This window comes from Heptranchias perlo, chromosome 27 (assembly GCF_035084215.1).
Source record: "Heptranchias perlo isolate sHepPer1 chromosome 27, sHepPer1.hap1, whole genome shotgun sequence".
Classification (NCBI taxonomy): Eukaryota; Metazoa; Chordata; class Chondrichthyes; order Hexanchiformes; family Hexanchidae; genus Heptranchias; species Heptranchias perlo.
The window spans coordinates 37,254,113-37,272,445 of NC_090351.1; the positions used below are offsets into that span (position 1 = coordinate 37,254,113).

The 18,333-nt window shown below is 42.8% G+C and overlaps 1 protein-coding gene across 2 annotated transcripts in view; it reads right to left on the reverse strand.

The window, feature by feature from the left end:
- cttnbp2nlb (CTTNBP2 N-terminal like b) overlaps positions 1–18,333 on the reverse strand; it is an 81,917-nt gene that overhangs the window by 8,785 nt on the left and 54,799 nt on the right. For both annotated transcript variants that reach the window (XR_010968404.1, XM_068007676.1), the window contains exons 3-5: positions 13,096–13,326; positions 7,542–7,649; positions 210–1,954 (exon numbers count right to left, since the gene is read on the reverse strand). Coding sequence is in view for 1 of the 2 variants with exons in the window: in XM_068007676.1 (XP_067863777.1) it covers positions 224–1,954; positions 7,542–7,649; positions 13,096–13,326 (2,070 nt within the window). In the remaining variant the exon portion in view is untranslated. The remainder of the gene's footprint in view (positions 1–209; positions 1,955–7,541; positions 7,650–13,095; positions 13,327–18,333) is intronic.

Genomic DNA, 18,333 nt, shown 5'->3' on the forward strand with positions numbered 1-18,333 from the left:
TTTCTCACATAACCCATATTTAACGCACTCATTAGCATGAGCAGAAACACAAGTAGGAATCTAAAATAATTGCAAAAGTTGAGAAAATAATGTACAGCAAGATAGATATTGTACAAATACAAAATGCATTATAAATAAATAATAAACTGTGATGCATTTAAGAAACTCTTCCTATATCTGGAATCAGGAGAAAGAAAAGCATAACTCACATGTGATTTCTACATTAACTACTGGTTGGTAGAAGTATATCAACCTCTTTGCTGGATGGCGTGATCAAACTGCTATTCATGCCACAGGTGTTTGGAAGGTCCACTGCGGTGTTACAAACATCCTTGGAAACTGACGAAAGCTTGGTGGAGGCTGTAGGATTTGGTTCATTAGAGAGTGTCCCCACATGATCTGCACCATCAGTCCCATCCTCCGAGCCCATCATTGCACCATGATCTAAAGAGGATTTCGATGAAACTTCCTCGTGAATTCCTGTGTCACGCGAGTTAAAAAAACGCTGAGCTTGAACAGAGTTAGAAGCACTTGATTCGTTTTTAGCAGTGAGCCCAATTTGGGAAAGTCCACCGTCTGCGGCCGCTCGCCCCAGCGGATATGGCGACGCAGGTGACTGTGCAAGGCCAGGCTTTTTAGGAGGAATCGGTGGAGGATTTCCTCGGTCCACTCTTGATATTGTTGGTGATTTTATACCAGGTGCCAATGGACTTTGTGGACTAGAGACTTTGCTGGAGGTTGGTGAATGATTGGCATCACTGGTTGGCGTTTTTGGTGAACTGCCCAACTGTCGATAGTCAGTACCAAAAGGGGAATTATTTGTAGTTTTGAGAGTGCCTGGCTGGTTTGTGAACCTAGAAAGGACTTGGGTTACAGTGTTACGAGCCAACTGTTTTGCAGTTGAACTGTCAGAAGTAGTGGGTGACAAATCCCTTGGGGGAGGACTCTGCAAGACACCAGTCTGCTGATCTTGCTCTGCCTGAGCTTGGAATTTAAACCGAGCAGCATGAAACCTTTGATTCAGCCCAGCTTGGTAGGATGACTGGAAACCGGTGGTGGGGGATGCTGAACTAGTTAGTCGTTTAGTCAACACAGGGGATGAGCATGGTGAAGACGATACTGAGGAGGCAGCTGAAGAATTTACTGTGTTGCTTGGAGAAAGTGAGGTTCCACCTGTGAAAGGTGGTGCTGCACCAGAGGTCACAGCAGCATTTCCATTTTCAACAATGTTCTCCGGAGATGGAGAAGCTGGTATATTTTCAGCCGAGAAAAGACTATCTGCTCCATTGTCAACAGTTGATTTATCATCGCCATAATTAACCATAAATGCACTGCAATGCCCGTTTAGTTTTGCATGTTGAGGATTAAGTGCAGATGGTTGTGATGATGTGCAGTGTCCCTCCTTTACATCACTTCCATTTGACACTTCCACATGAGAGAAATCTGTTTGGCATGAAGGCGACACCGATTTAATTTTATTAGCCCCAGCCTCTACTGACAGGATCACTGGTGCTTTTGGCTCATTCTCTATTAGTTTAATGGAATTTCCCTTTCCATTTTTAAGCTCTTCAATAACTTGTTTTAAGTGTTCCACTTCCTCATTCAGGGCTCGTGTTCGGGTTTCTTCCCGGTTTAGCTTTGCCCGCAGCTGCTCCTTTACAGTGTCAAACTCCGAGAGCTGCTTCTCCATTTGGGCCTCCCTTTGCAAGGCTCGCCTCCTCTCGGTGGCCAACTCCTCCTCCAGTTTACTGCTTCTGGCTGTCTCCTTCTCCAGCTTTAATTTCAGCTCCGCAGCTTTCTGCACTTCCTCTGCTGCCTTAGTGGTTGCTTTTTTGCATTCTTTCACTAGCACTGTGGTTAACTGTTTGTGTCGTGATCGTTCCTCCTCCAACTGTGCAGACAGCTTCTTCTGTTCCTTGTCCACCTTCTTCACCTGTGTCTTCTCAAATTCCAGCTGAAGGGGTGAATTTTGGGGCAGAAGCAGGAAAAGATAAAATTATTATACTTCAATAATTTATATTCCCGATGAAAAGTAATGCAGCTTTCATATTTAAATTGGCATTGTTAGCAGAAGATCTGCATCACTGCCAAGAATGAAGTTCAAGCAGAGTAGCCTTTCTGCTACTTATCATATGGCTGCTGTTTAAGATTTAGGCAGACTAGCAGACCACAGCTGTATCTTTCTGCTCATCTGCAGCTGACCCCATTTCACAGGCAGCTTGAGACACTGACATAAACACAACTGGAGAAGGGTAGGAACAGCTGGATTAGAGGTTTGGTAGAACAACTCTAATTAAAATGCAGTATACTCTTTAAAATGAAGAAACGTATAGCGTTTTTTAAAAAGTCTCTCTCAAGATGTTTCATATTTTGGTTTTTCATGTTCCTTGCACCATTCATGGCTAAGGCCACTCGACTACCCAAAGACTACAGCCATTGGATCCAGATCACATAAGAATTGTTCTGCTCAACTCAGAGTGAAGCAGTTCAATTCCATTTGCCAATGCTTGTCTTCAGAATCAACTTGCTGCAATGCAGGCGGCCCTGTTGAATAGTCAGGGAAGTACTGAGGCAGGGTAGGACACTGTGGCCTGCTTTGACAATGGACACAACATGCACAAAGATTGATCATCCATGGCTGCAAAAGCTTGTTGGCACTTGAAACCAGAGCTGGACATCTTGATCGTAAATTCAATGTTTACAAGAAAAAAAAAACGAAATGAGATGATGAGAAGTCCTTAACCAAGCTATAAAAAATGAGTAATCAAAGCTGGACGCGGAAATACACCATGCAGACGAGGCATCTTTTACATACAACATGGAAAGAGTCAGGCTCATAGCACACTGGTGGAGCGATGGAAATCGGGGATCCGCAAGAGGCCAGAAACTAAGAACCATTAGGCTAGGTGTCAATCTGGTTGCTCTCCTCTGCACATTCTTCAGAGCTTCAACATCCTTTACCAATACAAGGATTGAAGCTGGGCACAATACTTTGTGCAGATGCACCAATACTCTGTGTAGATGTACAAAAGCCATATGTTGCCTAAATATAGTGCTCCTTATTTTATACTTGATGGTCTTAGCAATTCAACCTAAAACTCTATTTGCTAGCTTGTGCTGCATGTGCACCTTTAAATGAATGATCAAGCTTAGTTTTGGGTTGCAAGAAGAATGTGAGAAGTAAAATGGACAGATTCCAGATTCATAGGAACATAGGAACAGGAGTAGGCCATTCAGCCCCTCGTGCCTGCTCCGCCATTTGATAAGATCATGGCTGATCTGTGATCTAACTCCATATACCTGCCTTTGGCCCATATCCCTTAATACCTTTGGTTGCCAAAAAGCTATCTATCTCAGATTTAAATTTAACAATTGAGCTAGTATCAATTGCCGTTTGCGGAAGAGAGTTCCAAACTTCTACCACCCTTTGTGTGTAGAAATGTTTTCTAATCTCGCTCCTGAAAGGTCTGGCTCTAATTTTTAGACTGTGCCCCCTACTCCTAAAATCCCCAACCAGCGGAAATAGTTTCTCTCTATCCACCCTATCTGTTCCCCTTAATTTCTTATAAACTTCGATCAGATCATCCCTTAACCTTCGAAACTCCAGAGAATACAACCCCAATTTGTGTAATCGCTCCTCGTAACTTAACCCTTGAAGTCCGGGTATCATTCTAGTATGATGAAGTAGAAAGATATGGTTTGATGCCAAGGATATAGAAGGTTAAAAAAAAACATAATACTAGCAGGTCTTTGACTTGAAATTAGATAACAGGATGAGTTAGAAGGGATGAATAGCCTTTTCTTGTTCACACCTCCTTGTATTAACAGATTTGAAGGTATTCTAGAATTTAAACATGGCTAGATCATGTAACCATAAGAAAAATGAAAAAGCTTGAAAAGAAAAATCAAAGATGCAAGACAGCAAGACAAGGAAAAGGATTTATATGCACAAAGGATTCTCCTATGATCATTAACAAGGAAGCACAATGCCCATTCCTCCACTCCTGACTACAGAACTTTAACAGCCTAAACAGGTTCCTCCCATAACCTTTTGTGTCTCCCTGAAACTACGTATGCTTCTGACAAACTGTTACAGTGGCGAAATTCACTCATGCTTAGTAGAGTTAAGATTATGGAATTGTTCTCAAATCTGACCCACGCTGTAAATGGGCTGATTCAGCACTAATGGGAACTGGCAAAATGACTTCATCACTTCCACTGGAAGAGTAAGAGTAAAGGAGCATTGCGCAGATCTTATCCTGATCACACCAGCAGGTGGCTCCATGTCCACCCAACTCACAAAAGGCTCAATGAGGGGGCGTTTCTCTCCTTACTCATGAATAATCAGTTGTCACTGCAGATTGCCAGACTCCTGGAACTGCTGGTTGCATAGCAACTAGCTTGAGATCCAAAACAATTACATCACATAGCTTCGTGGCACAGCAATAAAACATACATCCAGCACATTTAGGCAAAGGATAATTTTGCGGGGGAAAGCTTTTCTTCAGGGATAGATTTCTGGGGAACATTATTGTTAAGCACAAACACCATTAATTCTGGACAATGATGTCTACTCCAAAGTAGCTCCTTTTTAAAAAAAAGTGTTCGGCTTTTTAAAAGATCTCTGGCCTCCCTCTGCTTTTTGCATTAAGCATCATTTCCATATTGGTAAGACAAACAAGCAGGCAAGAAATTTGCTGCTGGGCCCCTGCACACCTACATAACCATCTGCTGAGAGATGAGAGTGTGTGGCCCTGGGGGACTTGCCCATCAATTTTTCTTACTCTCACTTCTCCCTGCAGGGAATGCCTCACTTCCACAAAGCCTGGGATTAATTGTTGATCGTTCATTTAAAGGTGCACATGCAGCACAAGCTAGCTATAGGGAAAGCAAATAGAGTTTTAGGTTAAATTGCTAAGACCATCAAGTATAAAATAAGGGGCACTATATTTAGGCAACATATGGCTTTTGTACATCTACACAGAGTATTGGTGCATCTGCACAAAGTATTGTGCTCAGCTTCAATCCTTGTATTGGTAAAGGATGTTGAGGCTCTGAAGAATATGCAGAGGAGAGCAACCAGATTGACACCTAGCCTAATGGTTCTTAGTTTCTGGCCTCTTGCGGATCCCCGATTTCCTTCGCTCCACCACTGACGGCCATGCCTTCAACTGCCTAGGCCCTAAGCTCAGCAATTCCCTCCATAAACCTCTCCGCCTCTCTATCCTCCTTTAAATTGCTCCTTAAAACCCATCTCTCTGACCAAGTTTTTGGTCACCTGTCCTAATGTCTCATGTGGCTCGGTGTCAAATTTTGTTTGATAACGCTCCTGTGAAGGGCCTCGGTAGGTTTTACTACATTAAAAGGTGCTATAAAAATGCAAACTGTCGTTATGAGGACAGGCTTTAAGAGTTAGGGCTATCTACTTTAGAGAAACACAGGCTTGGGGAGCATTTGACTGAGGTTAAAACAAGATTTAACTCAGACTGACTGGATAGGCTATTTGCGATGGATAGGGATGCAAAAACTAGACAGCAAGACAGCAAAATCAGTGTACAAAAGGTTAAGTTAGATACCAAGAAGTATTTTATCCCCACAGTCATTGCTCTCTAACAGTCTAGTCTAACACGTGGTGGGTATTGATTCACTTTAGTCCTTTAAAGAGAAATTTAATAAGTTTCCAGTTATACAGCGCAAGTTGCTACTTAGCTACAATTATGAGGAATTACGGGCAACTGTGGTCTCATGGAGCTTTGCCTGACTGCCCTAAGAGTCAGAGAAATTTCCCAAACTTCTTCCTGAATTGGCCACAGGTTCTTTTTTTCCCTCTCTGTGCCTCTCCCAGGAAACTGTGGTTAGAGAGTTGTTCAATGGTGTATACGGTTGCATCATGATAAAACGTGGTGGGTGTGATGGGTTTGGTAGCCTTTTTATATGTTTATACGTAATGGGCTAGTCCAGATCATAAGCTTGCCTTATAAGGGAATTTGGTTTCTAAACTTGCAGTAAAGTCAATGTGAAGGTAAGAGCACACGGTGATTATGAAAGCCAAAAATCAAAGCAATTCTAAATGCAGAAGCAAAATTTATGGAACCAAGACATGTCCTTTCATTTGTACCACCACACTGTTCGAAACCACGGCAGCGTATTGAATCCCGAGCTGAGCTTCTGACCCATGCCCTCTCCATCACAAAGACCGCCTGCTTCCACCTATGTAACATTGCCCGCCTCCACCCATCTGCTCTGAAACTCTCATTCATGCCTTTGTAACCTCCAGACCAGACAATTCTAATGCTCTCCTCTGCGGCCTCCCATTCTCCACGCTCTGTAAACTTCATTTCATCCAAAACTCTGCTGTCCGTATCCTATCCGCACCAAGTGCCGCTCACCCATCACTTCTGCCCTGCTGACCAATTCGATCCCGGTCCTCCAAGCCTCCAATGTAAAATGATCATCTTCATGTTTAAATCCCCTCATGACCTCAGCCCTCCCTATAATTTCCTCCAGCTATATACCCTTCCTCCCAGAAGTCTGTTCCTCCGACTCTGGCCTCAGGCATCCCTCTCACTCTTTGCCTCACAACCGCCAGCCGTGCCTTCAGCCACCTGGGACCCATGCTCTGGAATTCTCTCCCTAAATCCCTCTTCACTTCCCTCTCCTCCAATAGGACTCTCCTAAAAATCCCCCACTTTGACCAAACTCCTAACATCTGCTTTGTCTGATTGCCTTTGTGAAGCACGTGGGACACTTTTCTACATTTAAAGCACTGTATAAATGCAAGTTGTGGCATTGCTGTAGTAATGCTACTTGACCCATTTTTGATATTTGTTGAATGGATCAGCAAAATGCCATGCCTAAAGTACCTCTAATTTTCCAGCTATCTTGTGCCATAATCTTGCTCCAGCGCATCAAATCCACAAGGGTAGATTGAATGGAGCTGCCCAGTTATATCCTCAGGCGGATAGTCACAGTTGAAATTTTATTCTTGTGGACCAGAAAGCTGGCAATATGAAGGTTGGACTATGCAAGACCTTTCCTTTAACATAGAATGTACAGCACAGAAACAGGCCATTTGGCCCAACCGGTCCATGCTGGTGTTTATGCTCCACACGAACCTCCTCCCACCCCTCTACATCCAACCCTATCAGCATAACCTTCTATTTCTTTTTCCCTCATATGTTTTATCTAGCTTCCCCTTAAATGCATCTATGCTATTCACCTCAACTACTCCTTGTGATACCGAGGTCCACATTCTAACCATACTCTGGGTAAAGAAGTGTCTCCTGAATTCCTGATTGGATTTATTGGTGACTATCTTTGGTGATGTTGGGTTCCTGATGCTGTTTTTCCCTCTCCATCTTGCTTTAAACCAGTGAGTCCCAACAAACAGGAGCCAACAAATTTGAATGCTTCTTATGTCACTGGGTCACCATAATAAATAATGCGAGAATCTGTTCATTTTCAGAAATACAAGTGGATCAGATAGGTTTGTTTAAATACGATTAACGCAAAGGAGACACATAAGCTAAGATTCTTTATACCTGTTGTGTGAGTCGCTCACGTTCCTTCTCCAGCATGTAGGTCACATCATCCCCTTCAGCTGTGTCCTGGGCATGTCTTCGTCTCTCCTCTTCCAGGTCCAGAATAACCTACAAAAAATATCAACCTCAGGCACCGAAACAACCAAGCTCATGAAAACTTTAAAAACGTATTGTTTTAGCTGTTTGCATTTTCTCAAATATCTCTGTTAACTGTATATCGACAGAACATTTTTGTCTACAATTTTGCATGAACATCTCAAACCCTGTTCCACAATTTGCTCTCTACCATGTTTCATAAAGCTAGCACAAGTGCACACACCCCAAATGCAGAGGGAGAGGGGGAAGGAGAGAAGTACTTTGTATTCATGTAAAAGAAAGACTTGCATTGATGTAGTGCCTTTCACAACCTCAGGATGTCCCAAAGTGCCTTACGGTCAATATTTTTTTTTACTTGTTCATGTGATGTGGGCGTCGTTGGCGAGGCCAGCATTTATTGTCTATCCCTAATTGCCCTTGAGAAGATGGTGGTGAGCCGCCTTCTTGAACCGCTGCAGTCAGTGTGGTGAAGGTTCTCCCACAGTGCTGTTAGGATGGGAGTTCCAGGATTTTGACTCAGCAACGACGAAGGAACGGAGATATATTTCCAAGTTGGGATGGTGTGTGACTTAGAGAGGAACGTGCAGGTGGTGTTGTTCCCATGTGCCTGCTGCCCTTGTCCTTCTAGTTGGTAGAGGTCACGGGTTTGGGAGGTGCTGTCGAAGAAGCCTTGGCGAGTTGCTGCAGTGCATCCTGTGGATGGTACACGCTGCAGCCACTGTGCGCCGGTGGTGAAGGGAGTGAATGTTTAGGGTGGTGGATGGGGTGCCAATCAAGCGGGCTGCTTTGTCCTGGATGGTGTCGAGCTTCTTGAGTGTTGTTGGAGCTGCACTCATCCAGGCAAGTGGAGAGTATTCCATCACACTTCTGACTTGTGCCTTGTAGATGATGGAAAGGCTTTGGGGAGTCAGGAGGTGAGTCACTTGCTGCAGAATATCCAGCCTCTGACCTGCTCTTGTAGCCACAGTATTTATATGGCTGGTCCAGTTAAGTTTCTGGTCAATGGTGACCCCCAGGATGTTGATGGTGGAGGATTCGGCGATGGTAATGCCGTTGAATGTCAAGGGGAGGTGGTCATTGCCTGGCACTTGTCTGGTGCGAATGTTACTTGCCACTTATGAGCCCAAGCCTGGATGTTGTCCAGGTCTTGCTGCATGCGGGCTCGGACTGCTTCATTACTTGAGGGGTTGCGAATGGAACTGAACACTGTGCAATCATCAGCGAACATCCCCATTTCTGACCTTATGATGGAGGGAAGGTCATTGATGAAGTAGCTGAAGATGGTTGGGCCTAGGACACTGCCCTGAGGAACTCCTGCAGCAATGTCCTGGGGCTGAGATGATTGGCCTCCAACAACCACTACCATCTTCCTTTGTGCTAGGTATGACTCCAGCCACTGGAGACTTTTCCCCCTGATTCCCATTGACTTCAATTTTACTAGGGCTCCTTGGTGCCACTCTCGGTCAAATGCTGTCAATGGTCAATGGTGACCCCCATTGATGTCAAGGGCAGTCACTGTCACCTCTTACTTTTGAAGTGTAGTCAATGTTGTAATATAGGACACGTGGCAGCCAATTTGCACACTGCAAGGTCCCACAAACAGCAATGTTTTTGAAACACCTTCCAACCTATCTTATTCTTTATAGTATATAAATGGAGTTCACAGGCCCTGCTTTCATTCCATGTTTAAGGAGTTTGGTTTTGCTGATGGGCAGTGTCATGATGGACAGCAGGCTCCTGCAATCAAATCAGATGATTTGAACAGAAATAGTACACCTGGTGTATATTACAGGGGAATATATATATATATATATACTCTATACATATTAGGGGTATTTTAAACATTGGAGGAAATAACTGCCAGTGGAGAACCTAATCCGCTACCAGCACGTATTCCAAATAGACTGCAGAAATTTACCCCCATAATTCCTTTTAGGTAAGAAAGAAATTGCATTTATGTAGCACCTTTCATAACCTCAGGACGTCCCAAAGCGCTTTACAGCCAATGAAGTACTTTTGAAGCATAGTCACTGTTGTAATGTAGGAATCGCAGCAGCCAATTTGCGCACAGTAAGGACCCACAAACAGCAATGTGATAATGACCAGATAATCTGTTTTAGTGATGTTGGTTGATAATGATTATTAAATAGTAATATTTTTAAAGATGGATAGTTTGGGCTTGAATTAGACATCTACAGGGCCCTTTGATTTTAAGTTTATATGTAAATTTAAAAGACCCACTCAGATCAGTAGGCATGTGTAATTTACCTGTGCTGGTATCAGATCCAGTCACATGCTCAATGTTCAGCAAACAGTTAACATTCCAATAACCAAGTTTTCCTTCTCAACTCCATCCCAGTGCTGAGAAATGGTCAGCATCAAGCACTACAGGTCAGTTTTCCAAGGTTAGATGCAGGGCAAAGCTCACTTTACTCTATCAACCTTTTCTTTTGTTTTTCCTCCTTTGCCTGAAGTATCCCTCAAAAGGATTTGAGTACTGCAACTACTCTTGTTGGTCGCTGCTTGTATTACAATTTTGCAACCAACAAACCATCTAAACATGAAAGTTAAAAAAGACTAACTTCCACTCAACTAGTACTCGTGGTGCCTTATTAGGGCTGCTGTTTTCAGTGCTGGTGGGGCTAGGCAGACTGCAGATGGGTGTTTTTGACCACAAGCTGTTCCACAGCTTTAGGATAGTGATAAATGCAACAGACTTGCTGTTGCTTTTTTCACTCCAGCTGGGTTAGAGATGCACAGAGTAGTCATCACCTCCCCCACCCCCATAAAAATAGGTTTAAAAAAATTACAATCAAAATTTAAGCAAAATACTCCATAACCCAAAATGGCAAATGGTTAAAGGTGTTATAGAATGCATATATGAACTGAACTAATGTTTAAGTATTCGACAGCTATTTGTGCTCAATGTTTATTCTATTGTAAATTCTGACATCACATGAACATTTAAGGCAAATATATAGTTAGATATTCTGCCATATCATTAGTGCCATATTATATCCTTAGACCACACCCAATCAGATGACAATTTATGTCAGATTATGAGGTTGAATTTAAAACAAATACAGTAATTAAGCTTTCTAAAATGCTTCCATAATCCTACTGTAGCAGCTCAACAGCATTGGTCATTAACAATTCTAATATTGTACCATGAAGGGGCAGAATGCAAGGTTCTGCCAAAGATTTGTCACAGTGAGATCACAACCTAAAATACATCAATGGAAGGTCTGAGCAGAAGCTGGAAACTTCACCACAAAGAGAGGAGGAAACCAAGAGTGCAAGAGTCATACCAACCAGCCTCTCTTGTGAACCTACTCAAAGATGACTCAATGGAATGGGCACCAGTCTGGGAGCAGGTTGCCTGCTTTTTGTCTTGGCTGCAGGATAGTTTGTACTTGGGTAGAATCAAGAAGATTGTGAAAATTAATTGGCGCAGGGAAAAATAAGTTGATACCCAGCCATTGTGGAGTTTCTGAGCAAACATTTTTTGCAGGGTGGTGGGATCTTATGCAATAGTAGGTGGATAGACTGCAGAGGATTTGATTTCTTTAGCCCAAGGCTAAACAAATGTCTTGGAAACCCTGACTATGGCCTGCAAATCTTTACAATTATGTTATTTAAAAGAAAATAAAATGTATCTACCATTCTCCCATCATGATGCAAGTCTGCATCACTTCGAATCACAATGGCTGCAGGTATTTAAACTTCAGTGGGAAGTCTGTCTGGAGATATACTCCACCTCATTAGCATTGGTAATAGCTTGATTCACAGATAACAAAATGCCTGATTAAATATGTATGAGTATATATTTAGTTCAGTCCTTTGGGATTAATCCACATCCCACAGTTGAGAGATCTCCACTAAGTCAGCATTTTGCAGTAAATTGTGTGACCTTTTCGGTTATACTATTTATGGTGAATATATGATCCATATCATTTGTGGGAGAACAGCCACAAAAGCTGCAATATATTATTAAAGCAATCAAAGCAGAATTTTCTATTATAACCATTCTACATCATTTCTCCTTCATTTCCCTTGAACTTACAACTACTGTAAATTCATGAACTGTAACTGCAAAGAAGCAATCTACAAAAATCAGTGCAGCACACATCATAGTAGGAGATTGTATAAGTTATATTGATTTAATTAAGTTTGTATAGCCGGGGCAATCAAGATACAGAAAGGTCTCACAGGGTTCATGGATACACATGAAGAGGTATATTAGATAACTCGAACTACACAGCAGATAGGGAAGTTCTCCAGCCAATATTTATCCCTTAATCAACATTATTAGAACTAAAACTAAAATCTCGTTGCTGTTTGCAGAACCTTGCTGTTGGCAAATTGGCTGCTTCCTTTCTCTACATTACAACAATGACTACACTTCAAAAGTACTTCATTGCTGTGAATTGCTTTGGGATGTTCAGAGGTCATGGAAGACACGACATAAACACCAGTTAATTCTTTCTTTTATACAATGGAGAATTCAAACATTAGCTGTATGCTGTGTCCAACATTCCAATGTGGTACCCACCAACCAGATTCTTTAATGAGTCTTTGGGGCAGGGCGGTGGGGCGGGGGGAAGGCACTTTCAAAGGAAGAAGTGGAAAAAATATTCCAACAGACTAATCTTTAGAATTGTCACACTGGCATTCATTCAGTTTGGATCACAAGACAGGAGTGTCCATGTGCCAGCTCTGTGTTTACATTGCTAAAATCAACTCCCTTACCCTTAGAAAAATCGTAGGCCGACAATGCCATGGGTCTACTTTCTGCAGTAGGGATAAGGGAGCCAATTGTAGCAAACATTTGCAGGTTCACAGAGCTAGTAATCGGAATTAAATAAGTGCCAATGTATGTGTCTTGGGGACACTTTTGGAAAAAATGAGCGACCTGTGAAGTCCTTCAGTAGTACTCAAACTAGGCCACTGAATTAAAATCAAACGTACTGAAGGTTGCACAGTGTGAGTGCAGTACCTCAGAAAGCAGTGGATGGCTTTCCACCTCCTTAGTTATCCAAACAATGACATCCTGACAATGAGTGGGTCATCACTCAAAAAGGGAAAAACAGCATGGGGAAATCTCAAAGATGACACATCTGCAGGTAGGTTCCTTCCCATCCCCATATTATTGCTTTCTGGCAAGCCTGTATAGAGTGACACAGGCAGAAGGCTGGGAATTAGTTACCTGCTTGCCTGTCCTTTTGGTTAATGCCAGGAAAATATAAGGAAATAATAGGGCAGGAAGAATTTCAATTCTAAAGCAAAATACTTGAATACTGTTCTGAGTAAATGTCTTTTGTTAACTTGCACCTGCATTTGATCTAATATCAGATTTAATATTTGATTAAATATCAGAAGCAGAATGACAAGATGAGGAGATATAAAATGAGCATAATGTATAATGTGAGGTAGCATGCAATATTACATTTTACAATACCTTTCGGTGTCTGCTCTCTGCAGCAGCCAACTGAGATACCATTCGCTCCTGCATCTTCTTGCACTGTGTCATTACTACTTTGAGCACCGATAGTGGGTTGGTGCACACAGGCTGCTTACCGCCTCGATTCCCATCCCTAATCGACTCACAATCTCTCTGTAGAGCAAGGAATGGGTCACTGATGTCATATTTTCCATAGCGTTCTTGAATGAAACGATCTCTGTGCTGTGCCTGAAACCAAACCCAGAGAAGATTTAGAACTTTTTTTTTTGTAAAATGGTAGTTTGATCCCTACCCTAATGCTATTTCAAATGAACATTTGTTGTCAGGATATTAATTACAAAATTTTTTTTAAAATAACAAATCTACATAGGAAAACATAGGACCAGAAGTGACACTGTAGTCCATCTGGCCGGTGCAAAAAAGAAACCTCTCAATTTCCCATTTCCATCTAACCAGGTCTCCTTAAACTTTTCACACTGCCTCCACTGGTTCCCTGGAAAGTCCATCCTATACATTTACCACCCTCTGCATATATTAGTTAAATCTAAACTGTCTGTACACTTTTCCTCTAAGCTTGAGCATGTGTCTCCTGGTACCAGGGTTTGTGGCAATCTCAAACTTATTATCGGAATTCAATTTATCTAGACCCTTAAAAATCTTGAATAATAGCTTCCCTAAGCTGCTCTTCTCTAGAGTAAACAATCCGTTTCTTCAACTTCTCCTCATAGCCTCAGATGCCTTACGTTATCAGTTTGGTTGCTGTTTTTGTGCTGCATTCAATGCCTAGATATCCTTGCTACAGCATTAAAAAGAACTACAAAGAATGTACAGCACAGAAACAGGCCATTTGGCAGAACAGGTCCATGCCAGTGTTTATGTTCCATGTGCGCCTCCTCCCACCTTCTTCATCTAACCCTATCAACTTATCCTTCTATTCCACTCTCCCTCATGTGTTTATCTTAGCTTCCTCTTAAATGCATCTATGCTAGTCACCTCAACCACTCCTTGTGGTAGCGAGTTCCACATTCTAACCGCTCTCTGGGTGAAGAAGTTTCTCCTGAATTCCCTATTAGATTTATTAGTGGCTATCTTATAGTTATGGCCCCTAGTTCTGGTCTCCCCCACAAATGGAAACATCTTCTCTAGTCCACCCTATCAAACCCTTTCATAATCTTAAAGACCTCAATCAGATCACCCCATGTCTTCTCTTTTCTGTAGAAAAGAGCCCCAAAACTGCCCTTATTCAATCTTTCCTGATGGGTACAATCTCTCATTTATGGAAATGTTAAATTGGTACTCAAGCTTCAGTTGATCCAAGATGTGGCAGCCCGTGTCCTTACCTGCATTAAATCTGGACGTCTCGGCACTATACACCAGTATCCCCCACGATGACGGCATCGCTGCGACAGCATCAATACTCAACACCAACAACAGCCAATCTCCGGAAGCCATCCTACAACTCATCCGCTTCATCCTGGATCACAATGTCTTCACCTTCGATAACCAGTTCTTTACCCAAACACACGGAACAGCCATGGGGACCAAATTCGCACCCCAATACGCCAACATTTTCATGCACAAGTTCGAGCAGGACTTCTTCACTGCACAAGACCTCCAACCAACACTATACACCAGATACATCGACGACATTTTCTTTCTATGGACCCACGGCAAGGAATCACTAAAGAGACTACACGATAACATCAACAAGTTCCATCCCACCATCAAGCTCACCATGGACTACTCCTCAGAATCAGTTTCTTTCTTGGACACACGAATCTCCATCAAAGACGGGCACCTCAGCACCTCACTCTACCGCAAGCCCACGGACAACCTCACGATGCTCCACTTTTCCAGCTTCCACCCTAACCACGTCAAAGAGGCCATCCCCTATGGACAGGCCCTGCGAATACACAGGGTCTGCTCAGACGAGGAGGAACGCGATGGACACCTACAGACGCTGAAAGACGCCCTAGTAAGAACGGGATATGACGCTCGACTCATCGATCGACAGTTCCGACGGGCCACAGCAAAAAATCGCATAGACCTCCTCAGGAGACTAACACGGGACGCAACCAACAGAGTACCCTTTGTCGTCCAGTACTTCCCCGGAGCGGAGAAACTACGCCATGTTCTCCGCAGCCTTCAACATGTCATCAATGAGGACAAACACCTCGCTATGGCCATCCCCACACCTCCACTACTCGCCTTTAAACAGCCACCCAACCTCAAACAGACCATCGTTCGCAGCAAACTACCCAGCTTTCAAGAGAACAGCGTCCACGACGCCACACAACCCTGCCACGGTAACCTCTGCAAGACATGCCAGATCATCGACACAGATACCACCATCACACGAGATGACATCACCCACCAGGTGCATGGTTCATACTCCTGTGACTCGGCCAACGTTGTCTACCTCATACGTTGCAGGAAAGGATGCCCCAGAGCATGGTACATTGGCGAGACCATGCAGACGCTGCGACAACGGATGAACGGACACCGCGCAACAATCGCCAAACAGGAGGGTTCCCTCCCAGTCGGGGAACACTTCAGCAGTCATGGACATTCATCCACCGACCTTCGGGTAAGCGTACTCCAAGGCGGCCTTCGAGACACACGACAACGCAAAATCGTCGAGCAGAAATTGATAGCCAAGTTCCGCACCCATGAGGACGGCCTCAACCGGGATCTTGGGTTCATGTCACGCTACACGTTACCCCACCAGCGAACAAATGTTATCTGTTTTTAATATAATGGGTCATTTGCTGGCTCTCTCTGCCTTCCGGATGTTTCTGCCTCTCTCTGTGTTTTTTTTTTCTCTGTTTTTTTTCCCTGTTTGTTTTTTTGTTGAATGTGTATTCGGGGGTTCTGCAGATGACACCTCTCTGTCTGAACACGGTGATTGCCTTGGCAACGGGCAGTTGCAGGGGCAGTCTGTAAACACCATGTATTATTCAATATGTATAAATGCGTAGGCTTCAAGGAGATCTTGAAACATTTACCTGAGGAAGGAGAAAATCTCCGAAAGCTTGTGAATTTAAAATAAAATTGCTGGACTATAACTTGGTGTTGTAAAATTGTTTACAATCATGCATTAAATCTCACATTCCTTTAATCCTATCCTCCTGGAACTCTACTGGCCCCAGTGTGCGATTTCAAAATTCTTGTCCTTGCTTTCAAATGTTGGCCGCTATCTTAATGAGAGGCAATATAAACTAAATGGTACAATTCTAAAGGGGGTGCAGGAACAGAGAGACCTGGGGGTATATGTGCACAAATCTTTGAAGGTGGCAGGACAGGTTGAGAAAGTGGCTAAAAAAGCATATGGGATCCTGGGCTTTATAAATTCAGGCATAGAGTACAAAAGCAAAAGCTATGTTGAACCTTTATAAAAACACTGGTTCGACCACAACCAGAATATTGTGTCCAATTCTGGGCACTGCACTTTAATAAGGACGTGAAGGCCTTAGAGAGGGTGCAGAAAAGATTTACTAGAATGGTTCCAGGGATGAGGGACTTCAGTATGTAGAAGGATAGACTGGAGAGGCTGAGGTTGTTCTCCTTAGAGCAGAGAATGTTAAAAGGAGATTTAATAGAAGTGTTCAAAATCATGAAGGGTTTAGATAAAGTAGATAAAGGAAAACTGTTCCCATTGGTGGAAAGGTCGAGAACCAGAGGACACAGATTTAAAGGTGATTGGTTCTTTTGCCAAAGGTGACTTGAGGAAATTTTTTTTTTAAACGCAGCGAGTAGTTATGATCTGGAATGCGCTGCCTGAAAGGGTGATGGAAGCAGATTCAATCCTGGCTTTCAAAAAGGAGTTGGATAAATACTAGAAGGGCTATGGGGAAAGAGCAGGGGAATGGGACTAACTGGATTGCTCTTACAAAGAGCCGGCACAGGCTTGATGGGCCGAATGACCACCTTCTGTGAACCATTCTATGATATACTTCTGCCTTATATTGCTGCATGTACCCTCTGCTCTTCTAATCTTGTACTTTCCATTGCCACTTGCTCCCTCTGCTCATCATTGGTGATTGCTTGTTCAGGCACTACACTTTTGCCCTGTGGAATTCTCTACCTAGTTGCCATCTGCCTTGCAACTTCTCGCCCTACTTACAAAAGCATCCTTAAAATCTTCCTCTTTGACCACGTCTTCAATTTCCCATCATAGCCTTTCGATTTGCTTCCTCTTTCCCCACGCTCAGGGTCTACTATATCTTTTCCCACATATTGTAAAGTATTCTCAGCATTTTCCTGCATGAGGAGCAGTATGTGAATGCAAATGGTTGTTGTGCTGTAGAATTTCCTATGAGGATCTGTTGGCATTTTAACTTCATAACATAATGACAGCAGCAATGAGATACAAACTGTCCTGATTATGCCTGCCATTTAAATGGCAATGCTGCATTAAATGAAATACAGACCTGTTGGCACACCACCACTCTGTGTTAAGTGTACTAGCAAGAGCAAAAACTATCGAAGTTGGTGACTTTGTGGTGAATTTGGAAGAAGAATGTGACACAATGCATTGTTAGTCATATTATGCTTGAGTGCACCATTTATACTTGCTATCTACAAGGTATGGAAGATAGAAAGTGTGTGTTTTTTTTTGAAGGGAGCATTCAAGCCTTTCCTGCTTTAGGTAGATTTGACCATTATATAACCAGCTTGTTGGGGTTTTCAATAGAGCACCATTAAATAGCAATATTTCCTAGCATCCTTTTACAATTTCCTATCACTATCTAGATTTCCAATAGATAATTTAACTGGGTCAGTTAGAAATACCAACAGGTAGGAACATTTCCAAGTAAAATGCATCCCATTACCATCAAAGTAAACCTTCATGCTTTACCTCAGTTTATTTACAATGATCAGTGCAGGCAGTAGGTTGAAATGAGAAAGAACATTGTAGCTGAAGATGGGAAGTCAAAGTTTCAGTCAGAGGAACATAGCATTAGATTATAGTGAAGTGGAGCTAATACTTTTACTGTGATGAACTCTTACAGTACATCAAGACTTGCTCAGCACATGTTCCTTCCAAGGATAAGCTGATAAAAAGAGCTAACAGAAGCAAACAAATCAATGTGGATAAAATGACAATCCTTTAAACAGCACTGACTTTATTTTTGTTAGATAACTTCAAGATATCTCTGCAGTACAGAAAGCAAAACATGTTGGAGACAGCTCTACAGTATAAACGACCCAATGCCAGTGTGTTAGAGGTAGTGA